Raw genomic sequence first — 13,877 nt, 5'->3', positions numbered from 1 at the left:
AATAATGTTAAAAAAATAATGGTTAAGTAATTATAAATAAATAAATCTAAAACTATTTATTGCAATTTTGATATTAATGTGGATTTTTATATTATTGGTTAAGATAAATATTTTTTTTAATAAAGTGGTATTTAAATAGCTTAATTATTACCTTTGATTTTACAAAGAATTGAACCACAGATATTGACCTTCATATTTTCTAACTAGTCAGGCCAATGACTTCTCAATTTTTATTCACGCGTCATTATCTTTGTATGACGTGCAAAAAAATACTAGGCCATTTTAAAGGACAAATATTAAGCCTATTTTAACTAGGGTTAAAAATATCAATAATAGGACTTGTCATATTTAAATATATGCAAATGAATATTCATCACTGCACAATTTGCGGAAAATATCTATTAATACTATAACTAATCGCAAATATATACTAATAAATAATAAAATCACATTTAATAGTAAAAAATAATATTTAAAATAACAGCATAATAAATAATTAATAATGTAATAGGTATATTAATAATCAATATTTATAACAAATATTAAAATACGAATTAATTTATTCTGATACTCATATGTAATAATCTAAAGGTATGTTATAAATATTAATTATGTACTATTCAACGGATTTTTTATTTGAGTAATATTTCTTGTTATAATAAAAAATCAAATATTATTAATGTGAAGCATGTGTCACTTAGCATATTAGTATATAGTATAAATTATGTATATCAAGTTCGTTTAATAGCTTTATAGTTTTTATTAGAAAAAAAAACATTCAAGGATATTTTGGTTTAAAACACATACGTTGTTATAAAAAAGCCGCACATATATTTAGAGTTAACACACTTCCCCTCCCTTCCAATAACTTTTACTCGTTACTATAAAAGCGTTAACACCTGTTTAGATCGTCAGTTCAATTCCATTCACAAGCAGTTTTCTGTTTAGAAAAGGCTTTGTAATAATCAAACATGAAATTCTTGGTAAGATAAAAATAAATATTTTTTTTTAAGTTATCAAATTTAATTATTAATCAATTCATTATTTTATTAGGTTGCTTTCCTTTGCCTCGTTGGCTTCGTAGCCGCTCATGACGATGGACAATGGCGCGGAGAAGGTCTCTTGGAATCTCAGGATCATGGACAATATAACGGATATTATGCAGCCCCATTAGCTTACTCAGGGCATTATGCTGGACAGTATGCCGCCCCATTGGCCTACGCCGGACAATATTCTGGATATTACGGTGGAAACTATGCTCATGGAGCTGCTCCTTTAGGACATGATGGACGCGTCGTAGACACCCCCGAAGTAGCTCACGCTAAAGCCGCCCACTTCGCCGCTCACAATAACGCCGCCCACGCCGTAGCTGTTGTCCCAGCTTACAATGGAGCATATTATCATGGAGCTGCTCCTTTGGCTCATGATGGTCGCGTTGTCGATACCCCTGAAGTAGCCCACGCCAAAGCTGCTCACTTCGCCGCCCATGCCGCCGCTTCTCATGGTGCCCATGCCGTCCAAGCTTATGCCGCTCCAATCTACGCTTCCAACTATGCCGCTCCAGTCTATGCTTCCCAATATGCTGGACACTACGCTCATGGACCCGCTCCTTTGGGTCATGATGGACGCGTCGTCGATACCCCCGAAGTAGCTCACGCTAAAGCCGCTCACCACGCCGCTTTCAACAACGCCGCCCATGAAAATGGAGTTAATGCTTACAACGGCGTTCATGGTTATTCCGCCCCAGTCTACTCTGGATACTATGGTAGCCAATACGCTTATGGACATGCCGCCCCATTGGCTCATGATGGACGTGTTGTAGACACCCCTGAAGTAGCCCACGCTAAAGCCGCTCACTTTGCAGCCCATGCCGCCGCCGCCCATGGAAGCTATTACGGAAACCACTATTAATTTATAAATATTAAAATGTACATAAATAGCCAATGATTGTAAATATATATACACTTATTTAATAAATATCAAATACCAATAATACATTTCGTTTTATATTGCACTATTGTGTTTAAATAAAAATACATTATTTGTCATTATCATATTAATTAATATCAGAATTATAATAGTCTGATAAGGTATCAAATTTAATAAAAGGCTATTTAATTAAGAATAGCAAAATATTAAATATAAGTAATTTTTGTATGAGTACACGATAAAGAATTAGTTAGATTATGAAATATTGACTCATTGGCAGCCAATTATTAATTGTTCAAGCATTTGAAAACATCTTATAGGTTTGGGTTTGAACAATACTAAAAGAGTTTACAACTTTAGATCTCTAGAATTTTACAAAACTGAAATAAATAAAAAGCAAAATATTTCAAATTTTATTTAATAGTGATTGTTTTAATTACTTTATATTATAAATAGGTCAGAAATCCTGGCAACTCAAAATTTTTAGAAAGATTATGAAAAAATACTTAAAAATTTAAAATACATGTATTTTAATAAAATGATGTATTTTCGCATAATTTGTCTTAAAAAAATCAATTATTATTTATTCGTATTAGAGCAATATTTTTAAACATATATGTAATAATAAAACAAATGAATTATATTTATTTACAGCAAAAAAAGGAATAAGATCAATATCATTGAAATAAAAACAGCGATAAAACGCCTTTTTATTACTTAATTATAAAAAAATATATTTATTATTCAATAAAATTTCTTTTCTATTTACTAATAAAACATATATATTTTTTTATGTCAATACATAAGTGACATTCTCTATGATTTAAATTAGCTCAGTATTATAAAAAATTTATTCCATAAATGCACGATATAGATTTTAATTAACCATTACGATATCTATCCATGAGATTAGAAAAGATGGATCGGAATTATATTTTTATAAAAATCATTAATTCTGATATTTCAGATAAAAAAATTTAGAAACATGGAGAAAAAATATTTTTTAATAATTGAAATATAAATATTTTTTATGTCAATACGTAAGTGATATTCTCTATGATTTAAATTAGCTCATTATTATAGAATTTTTGATACCATAAATGCACATCATAATTTGATTTTAATTAATCATCACGATATCTATCCGTGAGATTAGAATAGATGGATCGGAATTATATTTATATAAAAATCATTAAGCCTGATCTTTCAGATAGGATTTGAACCTGGGACTTTAATTTATTAGTCATCAACTTTAACCAGTGATTTATCGTGCTAATTTAGTCCATTTTTTCTATTTTTACAAAAATATTCAACTCAAAAAAAGAACGAGCCTTCTTGATCAATACTCGCTTTTTTAAATATTGACGAAAAAATAAACCTGGAGCCTTGATATGTATGGAAATGAAAATATCCAGAATTTATGCTTGGAAAATTTGTCTTATCAGTTGTATGGCAGTTTTCACATATTTTTTATACCACAGTCCAAGTGTATGCTCTCTTTTAAGAAGCACAATTTTTTAACCTACACTGCTACACTGTCATGTTCGATTTTGGAAAACCGGAAGTCGAACCTAGAACTATAATTAGTGTCCACTGTGCTGTGTGACCCTGAAATATATTATTTTTTATATAATCTATATTAATTATATTTTTTTTAAATAAAATTGGATATTATAAAACCTACAATGTTTCTAAACAATCTTTATATGATGGGCCCTTAATAATTCAGAATATAACAAATTATTGAGACATTGCTTTTTGTCATTGCAATGATTATATGACCTTGAAACTATTGTTGAATAAGACTTGATATATATGTACTACAAATATGATTTACGATATAGCATGTTTAAAAACATTAAATGATTCATACATATATTTATATTAATAATGCTTTTTGTTTATAATAGTTGCTTTAATTAAGATTCCATTAAAAGTCTATTTATACACATAAATATTTCCTTTATATTTGGGCTACATTTTATATAAAATGTAGATTCTATATTATCGATGAAAATCTAATTCATGAACAAGCAAAAAACGTTATATAAAAATGCACGTTACGCCAGTTGTAAAAAATGCTTAAAAATTTCAAGGATCTTGTACATAAAAACACAAGAGAAAAATAATTGTGGTTAAATCATAGCACACGCCTAACCCCTTCTCTTTTAAAACACTTTTACTCTTTAGTATATAAGCGGCCGCCCCCGATCAGTTTGTTAGAAGCAGTTTTCAGTTCCGAAAAGGCTTTGCATTAATCAAACATGAAGTTCCTAGTGAGTCTAATTAATTATTTATATATTATATAATATACATAAATAATTACAGTGGTTTAATAAATACTTGTGATTTATAGGTTGCTTTCCTTTGCCTCGCTGGTTTCGTAGCCGCCCATGACGATGGTCAATATCGCGGAGAGGGACTCCTGGAATCTCAAGATCATGGTCAATACGACGGACACTATGCTGGAAACCATGGATTAGTGGTCGCTCCATTGGCCTACTCTGGACATTATGCCGCCCCATTGGCTTATGCTGGACACGCTTATGCCGGACACTATGCTCATGGACCAGCTGCTCCTTTGGGACATGACGGACGCGTCGTAGACACCCCTGAAGTAGCTCACGCTAAAATCGCCCACCACGCCGCTTTCAACAACGCCGCCCATGAAAATGGAGTCAACGCTTACAACGGCGCCTACGCTCATGGAGTCCATGCTTATGCTGCCCCAGCCTACGCCGGACACTATGGTGGCCAATACGCTCATGGAGTCCATGCTTATGCTGCCCCAGTATACGCCGGACACTATGGAGGCCATTACGCTCATGGACACGCCGCCCCATTGGCTCATGATGGATCTGTCGTAGACACCCCTGAAGTAGCTCATGCCAAGGCTGCTCACTTTGCCGCCCATGCCGCCGCTGCCCATGGAAGTCATTATGGTCATCATTATTAATTACTCGCATACTATTGAAAAGAACAACTAAACAACCAAATATTCTCCAACTGCTGAAAATTAATTTTAATCTAAAGCATTGTGTAAATATATGTATATAATTAATAAAATTATAAATCAAATTTATAAAACTGATTTTTTACTTTTAATACACTTGTAGAAGATTCAAGAAACATTTTATTACATAAATGGTAACGTAGCCAGACTTTTTGTGTTTAGAATACTGACTACGTTACATTTTTTATTGTTATATTGGAGTTCTTGCTTGAAAAATTTGTGTCATCAGTTGCAGTTGTCACATATTTTTGCCACCTCAATCCACAGGTGTATAATATATTTCAAGAAGAACATTCTTTTTCAATTCTTTTGCTCGAATTAATGCTTATTTTAAAAAAGAGCATATTTTATGAATATTACGCATGAATACTTTCTTAGTAAAAACACTATAGCGCTATTAAAAGTTAATTCAATATATTTTAGGAAAAATATCTCTGTTATGGATTATATCATACATTTACTTTTATAAAATTTGAAAGCTAAATATAATTAATTAAAAATAAATAAACGGAAAACGACTTAGGGTCTACACTGTTAATATATTATATTCGATTTTAGAAAACCGGAAGTCGAACCTAGAACTATAATTAGAGTACGCTGCGCTGTTAATGACCCTGAGATATATTCAACGTTATATAATTTATATCAGTGCTTCACAAATATTTGCATTTGGTGGACCGGCATCAAATTAATTTTTATTTATATTATATTTTATGATCAATAAATATGTCATGATTTTATTAAATCATAACATATTTATTGTTTGTTTAAGCGCGTGATTAAATAATACGAAATGGCCATACTATTATCATTTAATAATAGCCTGTATTGGTTTAATTTGTGTTAAAATACTAATAAAAATAATATGGGACTGTGAGGGTTCTTCTTAAAACTCGTCCACTTAATCATCGTAACCACGGTAATAATAACAAAAGCTTGTAACTGAACGAACCACCACAATATACCTCGCTAAGTACACCCAAAAGAAGTGTAATAAACAACACGCTGTAATTATTCTCCGATGCATAAAATGAATATTTATTTAAAAACAAAACCACCGGATGAAAAAAATTACAGCTAACCAGCCGTTGCATAATTCGACCTTCAAAGATGTCCATCAAGCAGATTTCCCTCTATAGAGGCTTGGATATTTTAGGAAAGACGGTCATGTTTTCTTGTGACCTGACAGGCATAAGCCCAATGCGTTACTCGGTTTTTATATAGTAGCGTATTTTTTATTAATACAAATTTGAGTGCTGCTGCTAAGGCTCGAACCCGCAACTTCAGAGCTACTAGTCTGAGACGTTACGGACTACGCTATTCCGTCTTTGAGAGATGAAATGAGATGAGAGACGGGATAATGTCAGATACGACAGACGACCATATAAGCAAGAGAGGAATCGACATCGATGGACATCTTCAGGGGACCATCTATTGGACGTCATTCTTCCGCCAGCTTCTCCACCAGCGCTCGGAGAAAAGCGATACTTGCCCACCATAGTTTGTTGCAATATATGTAATATTATACAATAAATTATCACCAATTTTCACCGTTGTTTTTTTGGTTAGGAAGTAAGGGTTTGAAACCCGAGAAATATATATAGTATTTACATTTAGAATACAGAAAACTTTTATAAATAACAAAGTTAAACTACTAAAAACAGATTTAACATTAAAATAAATTTTAAGATAACTTTAAAGTTATTTTTCACCGAACATTACCGAATTAAATGAAAACAAAATACAATAACTATTTAATGCAAAAGGTGTGCCTATTTATTATTTAGAAGTTTATCAAATCGTGACTGAATTGTGGACAGTGTTACACGCAAAGAAGAATGAATAACTATATAGTTCCGGTACTTTGTTTTGATAATTTTCATGAATGAAAAACCGGTTTCGCAGAAGTAAGTTGAAGGAAACAGTATAAGAGTTTTCAAAGCAAAGATGAAGCAATTTCAGCAGGTTCAGAATATTCTGTTTCAACAATAATCCAAAAATTAGCTAATTATATCATGGTTTTGAAAATCATCTTTAATCAGCAGACAAATCCAATAATTCATCTTACAAAGAGATATTTAAATCTGCTTTAGATGCAATAAATGGATTTCGGATCCATTCGGAAAATAAAATTCGAAACGATCGATCAAGTTTGTTAAGTGTCCTCTTTCTTCTTTTTTTCAATCTGGAACCTAAATGTTCTGCAAATTTCTTAGTAAGAGCTTAGTTTCTGCCTAAATTATTTGACTTGGACTGAGAGAAAAGGTTTAGATCATTGCTGCCAGAATTAACATCATCATTGTATGTTTGGAGCAGTGTTTCTATATCATCTAAAATATTTTCTAGTGTATCTAAAGTCCTCACTATAATTTTTTTGTTCCCTCTAAACCATTGCTATACCAAAGCGAAAATATTGATTTTTACCATAGCACCACTGCTTCAGTTCTTCCACGCAAATGGAGGGAGGGGGGCAGGCTTGTCCTGATTCCTCAACTTAATGCCAAAATAAGCATTTTCACGAAACTAATTTGGGGACAAATGCTTTTGATTCTGATTTGTACTCTATTTTTAAGCGTTACCATTAATAAAAAAATGATCATAAATATGTATGTATTGTTCATCAAAAATGTACTTTTCATTTTACTTAATGTCATAATAAGAAGTATGATTTATGAAGAAACCGTACGTAATCGATTTTTTTTAAATATTTTGCTTAGTAATCAACACCTGAAAATATATATAAATCACAATTTACATTCCAGATAACTTTTATATCGTAAGCCTGAATTATTTATTTAAAAAATATTTATAAACTATTTCGCTCGCACTGTTGGACAGGTTAGGTGCGAGCGAACACCCCATGAATAACTCTTAACGAATCTGCAACGAATCTATTTATTAAAATTGTATGTATGACGCGTATGTATCTGGAGCGACGAACGAAGCAAGAATAACGACAGAGCGTCAGTGGCTAGCACACTTGTTTTGTTGTATTGACATCTGATAATGCCCATGTTAAGCATCTGTCAACATAAAATTGAACTTGATGTTAAAATACAAATTATATAATATATATACTGACTGAAAAAAATTATTTTGACCGTCTGTCCAAATAATACTTTTATTCAATATAAATTTTGACCGGCCCAATTTAAATTCTAACCATTTAATATAAATTCCGACTAATTAATATAAATTATGACCATCTAATATTTATTTTTACTGCTTATATTCTGACTTTTTAATATAAATTCTGACCCATGTTATATAAATTCCGAACACAACCGTATTAAAATTCTGACACGAAAAGTACGTATCATTAATACATGAGCGTCTCATCGATTGTACATAGATGTCGCATGTAAATTATTATATCTTTCCGATTTAATTATTACGTCATGCTTTAATTCAAAAAATTCTTTCAGCTTCAAACTTATATATTTATGTCTTGAATTAAAATGTCTATGGAGTTTCGAGGGCTTCGTTGCATTGCTAGATAGAACTTCACCGCAAATAGTGTACTGAGGTTTTGGCATATCATTATCATCAGTAGTTACAAAACTGAACTGAATATAAGATAAAACGAACCGAATATGAGATTAGTATAAATCTATCTTTTCGATGATCAAGCTTCGCTTTCACCGTTTTCTGATTGTAATAAATTTAAATTTATTTGTCGTTTAATAGTATTATTTTTTATGTTTAGAAACACATCCATAGAATTTTTAATATGAGAAAACTTTAATTTTTATTTCTGTTTTTTTATTATTATTTATTAATAAGCAACGAGTGTCTATTTTATATTTAAAAATAAATTGAGATATTAAAAAAATGTACTTGTATCTATACAACTAATCTATATATCTTGAGCCATTAATAATTCAGTATAAAACAAATTTACGATGTATAAATTTTTACCATTTCAATTATGTATGACCTTGAAACTATTGTTGAACGGAACTTGATATATGCTACAATAATGCTTTATAGTATAGCATGTTTAAAATTATTGAATGATTCTTAAGATATATTTATATTATTAATACTTTTTATTTTGAATAGTTGCTTTTAATAAAAGTTTCATCAAAAGTCCATCTATATAAATGTTTTCTTCATATTTGCGCTACATAATATATAAAATGTAGACTGTATATTATAGATAAAAATTAATTGAATAAACAAGCAAAGAATGTTACATAAAAATGCACGTTACCCCAGTTGCAAAAAATGATTTAACATTTCAAGGATCTTTTACATAAAAACACAAGAGAAAAATAATTGTGGTTAAATCATAGCACACGCCTTACCCCTTCTCTTTAAAATACTTTTACTCTTTAGTATATAAGCGGCCGCCCCCGATCAGTTCGTTACAAGCAGTTTTCAGTTCCGAAAAGGCTTTGCATTAATCAAACATGAAGTTCCTAGTAAGTCTAATTAACTATTTATATATAATATACATTAATAATTACAGTGGCTAATTAACTTATGTCTGATTTATAGGTTGCTTTCCTTTGCCTCGCTGGTTTCGTAGCCGCCCATGATGATGGTCAATGGCGCGGAGAGGGACTCCTGGAATCTCAAGATCATGGTCAATACGACGGACACTATGCTGGAAACCATGGATTAGTGGTCGCTCCATTGGCCTACTCTGGACATTATGCCGCCCCATTGGCTTATGCTGGACACGCTTATGCCGGACACTATGCTCATGGACCAGCTGCTCCTTTGGGACATGACGGACGCGTCGTAGACACCCCTGAAGTAGCTCACGCTAAAATCGCCCACCACGCCGCTTTCAACAACGCCGCCCATGAAAATGGAGTCAACGCTTACAACGGCGCCTACGCTCATGGAGTCCATGCTTATGCTGCCCCAGCCTACGCCGGACACTATGGTGGCCAATACGCTCATGGAGTCCATGCTTATGCTGCCCCAGTATACGCCGGACACTATGGTGGCCATTACGCTCATGGACACGCCGCTCCATTGGCTCATGATGGATCTGTCGTAGACACCCCTGAAGTAGCTCATGCCAAGGCTGCTCACTTTGCCGCCCATGCCGCCGCTGCCCATGGAAGTCATTATGGTCATCATTATTAATTACTCGCATACTATTGAAAAGAATAACTAAACAACCAAATATTCTCCAACTGCTGAAAATTAATTTTAATTTAAAGCATTGTGTAAATATATGTATATAATTAATAAAATTATAAATCAAATTTATTAAACTGATTTTTTACTTTAAATACACTCGTGGAAGATTCAAGGAACATTGTCAATACATATAAAATAACGCAGAAAGACATATTGTAATTTTGAATACGGAATATGTTACATTTTTAATTAATTATATTGCTATCCTCTTGGTAATAAGAAGTAAAAAATAACAACAGGGTAAATTGAATTATATATTAGCAGTATAAAAAGCAATACATCTGTAGGAAATGATTTTAAAATAATAAATGTATTATTATTGGTTTTAAAAACTTCTAAACTTATTTCCTAATATTTAAATATTACTTTAGATCACAAATGTCTACATATTTGATGATTTTTCTTGTTGTTGTTTTATTTTATAAAATATAACAATAATTTAGCAGTACATACTTATTTAGGACGAGATTACTACTTTTTATATTTAATTATTTCTTGTGAATATATTATATTTTTTTTTATTGTAAAAAAAACTTACACCTAATTATTAATCCTTTAATATACTTTCAGTATATTTTACAATGGAATACATACTAGAATTAAATGCACGTATACCTTTGTACATATATTGAAAATATGTTATGGTGATTATATGCATATAGAGTAATGATATACATAAAGAACTATTTGTTTAATTATTATGAATTATCACTTTTAATTTTTTTTTATTACTTTCACCTACAGATAAGATCGTTAAAAATAAAATTACACTTTCATTTTAAATATTATTATTTTTTAATGATATAGTAGCTATTTATAAAGATACTTATATGTTACTATAAACGGATTAAGATTTAAGATTTGTCAAGTTATCGTAACGTAGATGATTGTTTATGTCATCAAAAACTCTAAATAAACTTAATAATCTGCTGCTAATATAAGAAAGACTTTTTTAAATCAAAATAAAATAAGATACAAATTTATATATATAAAGATAAAGGGATCTATGATTTAGCTAGCGTAATCTAGGATTTATGTTTATATAAACTACATAAACCTAATTTTGTTACCTGTTGCAAATATATAATGAAAACTGTTTTGAAAATTTGCGGTTTTTATTTTGAGAAGTTGTAAACCATTATATAATATATATGCACTTTATAATTCTGTCTTATATTCAAAAGTTTTTTATAAAAATTATTTATAAATCCGTTCTTCTACTTTTAATTATAATATCAATGAACTCTAAAAATGTAATATAAATTCTTGCTAAATGCAGGGGCGCCGAGAGCGAACACGTGCCTTAGAAAAACAATGATTCCGGGCCTCATGTGCAAAATGGCATTTTATATATTTTTTAACATCGTAATATATTTTCTTGAATAAATAATAATGGGTACAAGTTAACCCTTTCTATGCTACAAATAAATATAAAAAATAGTTACCGTTGCGACATATTTTCTGAAATCATTTTTAATGCGAATTTTTTAATTAGGCATTAAAAATTATTAAAAATATCAATTCATAATATTTATCTGATAATTAGTGGTGTTTTATTTGCTGTTGAGTGTTGCCATATAGTGAACTTCCGGTCCAGGTCAAAAGCAATAAAATCGTGCCATCACTAATACTCATTGATTATTGATATTTATTAAAACTTATTCAAGTTAATGTACACTCCAATTAGAATCATTTTAATATTGCTTTAAACTTTTATTTATAGAATTTAACTATCACGATAAGATAAACGTATTTTCTGATATTATTATTAATTTTCAATTATATAAATATAAATTGTCTGCCTCTTAGTTGTTTTTTACAAGTTTTTGACATTCGAATTATTTTTATTGTGTACATGTTAAGCGTAATTTATTTATTTTATTATTTTTTATCTATTGATGTAGTTACTGAAAGTATATGAATCAAACAAAATTGAAACTAATATAAAATCCCTTTCAAAATGAATAGTAAAATAGCAACAAATTAAATCTAAGGCTAATTGATTTGATTATATTTGATAATTTATGAAAGTATTGAATATTTATATATATACTAAGTTTACTACTAACAGAACAAAACGCTTAAAAAATACACAATAGTATTATATGAGTGTCTTGTTATATATTATGTAGTTGAGTAACAGTAAATATAATATTAATAATATATAGTTTTAATAATATGAAAAAATTATATGTTAAATATTTAGTAAAATGACATTTTCGTATATTTTATATTTTAAATTGAATTTGCTTGTAAGAAATTCAAGGATTTTCAAGAACAATAATTGTTTTCGATCGAAATCACAACAGCCGTGATTCCCCTTCTCTAAATAAAACTTTTACTTTTGAGTATATAAGCAACAACTCCCGTGCAGTTCATCAGAAGCAGTTTTCAGTTCAGAAAAGGCTTTGCATTACACAACCATGAAATTCTTAGTGAGTTTATTATAATAAGCGATAAATATTTTATATAGTATTTTAATAAATATGTGTTATTTATACAGGTTGCTTTCCTTTGCCTCGTTGGCTTCGTAGCTGCCCATGACGATGGTCAATGGCGCGGTGAGGGACTCCTCGAATCTCAAGATCATGGTCAATATGACGGACACTATGCTGGACACCATGGATTAGTCGCCGCTCCATTGGCTTATGCCGGACATTACGCCGCTGCTCCAGTAGCTTATGCTGGACATTATGCTGCCCCATTGGCTTATGCTGGACACGCTTATGCCGGACACTATGCTCATGGACCAGCTGCTCCTTTGGGACACGATGGACGTGTCGTAGACACCCCTGAAGTAGCTCACGCTAAAATCGCCCACCACGCCGCTTTCAACAACGCCGCCCATGAAAATGGAGTCAACGCTTACAACGGCGCCTACGCTCATGGAGTCCATGCTTATGCTGCCCCAGCTTACGCCGGACACTATGGTGGCCATTACGCTCATGGACACGCCGCCCCATTGGCTCATGATGGATCTGTCGTAGATACTCCTGAAGTAGCCCACGCCAAGGCTGCCCACTTCGCCGCCCATGCCGCTGCCGCCCATGGAAGCCATTACGGACATCATTATTAATAAATTAAACTTGGTTGTGATTCTCATTTTTATAAAAACATAATTTTATTCATGCTCATAGTAATTATGTGCATGGATAAAATCAACTCATTGTAACTATATGTAGATATGCAAAAAATAAATTATTGATTCATTTAAATTATTTTTTTTATTATTATTCAAAAGTTTATTTTTAATATGTAAAATATATAAACATATCTTTTAAGAGTGTCAGATTTTGGTCCAATGATAAATTTTCTTTTATGAAACAGTGTCAGTTGTAAGAGAAGGATCTGTTACAATTCTTCAAATTTATTATAAACTATTTATAATTTTAAACATTTAATTAGTTCAAGTCCAAAATACAAACTAAGCCAACTCATATTTCCACCTTATTTGAATACCACTTATTTCGGTCGATGCAGACGATGTGAAAAAAGGGCTAGTGTAATATTTTGAATCAAAGTCTGTAGCATGTTATGCTAATGGAATCTTAAATAATAACTAAGAGGTGGGATAAGGTTTTATCCTTAGAACAAAGTTATATTTAAATCATTATAATAAAAATAAATATTTAAAAGTGATTTTTTCGTTTCACTAAAAAACGACATTTCCAGATTACCTAATACGTGGTCCTTTTAGTAGAACTTTAATATGATTCTTGTTCTTTTTCATGGTTCAGATTTTTGTAGAAATAGTATTAAAAAAAGCAACAACGGTCAC

General features: G+C 31.0%; 3 protein-coding genes across 3 annotated transcripts; all 3 read left to right on the top strand.

Annotated features, from left to right (window-relative positions):
• The first annotated feature begins 886 nt into the window (after window positions 1-886).
• Window positions 887-13,308, top strand: LOC148229430 (uncharacterized). Its single transcript, XM_088196837.1, has 4 exons — window positions 887-983; window positions 1,054-1,907; window positions 12,474-12,534; window positions 12,603-13,308. Exons 1-4 carry the CDS (start codon window positions 972-974, stop codon window positions 13,173-13,175), a joined length of 1,500 nt encoding a protein of 499 aa, XP_088052963.1. The 5' UTR covers window positions 887-971; the 3' UTR covers window positions 13,176-13,308.
• On the top strand, window positions 4,153-5,016 carry LOC148229432 (uncharacterized). Its single transcript, XM_088197680.1, has 2 exons — window positions 4,153-4,205; window positions 4,286-5,016. The coding sequence occupies exons 1-2, from the start codon at window positions 4,194-4,196 to the stop codon at window positions 4,883-4,885; spliced, it is 612 nt and encodes a 203-aa protein (XP_088053806.1). The 5' UTR covers window positions 4,153-4,193; the 3' UTR covers window positions 4,886-5,016.
• LOC148229431 (uncharacterized) lies at window positions 9,312-10,167 on the top strand. The gene is made up of 2 exons (XM_088197679.1): window positions 9,312-9,366; window positions 9,443-10,167. The coding sequence occupies exons 1-2, from the start codon at window positions 9,355-9,357 to the stop codon at window positions 10,040-10,042; spliced, it is 612 nt and encodes a 203-aa protein (XP_088053805.1). The 5' UTR covers window positions 9,312-9,354; the 3' UTR covers window positions 10,043-10,167.
• Window positions 13,309-13,877: the final 569 nt, after the last annotated feature.

This window comes from Plectrocnemia conspersa, unplaced genomic scaffold (assembly GCF_051122295.1).
Source record: "Plectrocnemia conspersa isolate PC_06_02 unplaced genomic scaffold, ASM5112229v1 ptg000011l, whole genome shotgun sequence".
NCBI lineage: Eukaryota > Metazoa > Arthropoda > Insecta > Trichoptera > Polycentropodidae > Plectrocnemia > Plectrocnemia conspersa.
Note: the sequence above shows the minus strand (reverse complement) of the source record. Positions and strands in the feature narration are given on the sequence as shown.

Bases quoted from the DNA above. Each gene is read 5' to 3' on its own strand.
- LOC148229430 (XM_088196837.1), top strand. The intron at 1,908-12,473 runs TTAATTTATAAA...ACTCCCGTGCAG, and splicing joins AGCTATTACGGAAACCACTA to TTCATCAGAAGCAGTTTTCA. The intron at 12,535-12,602 runs GTGAGTTTATTA...TTATTTATACAG, and splicing joins ACACAACCATGAAATTCTTA to GTTGCTTTCCTTTGCCTCGT.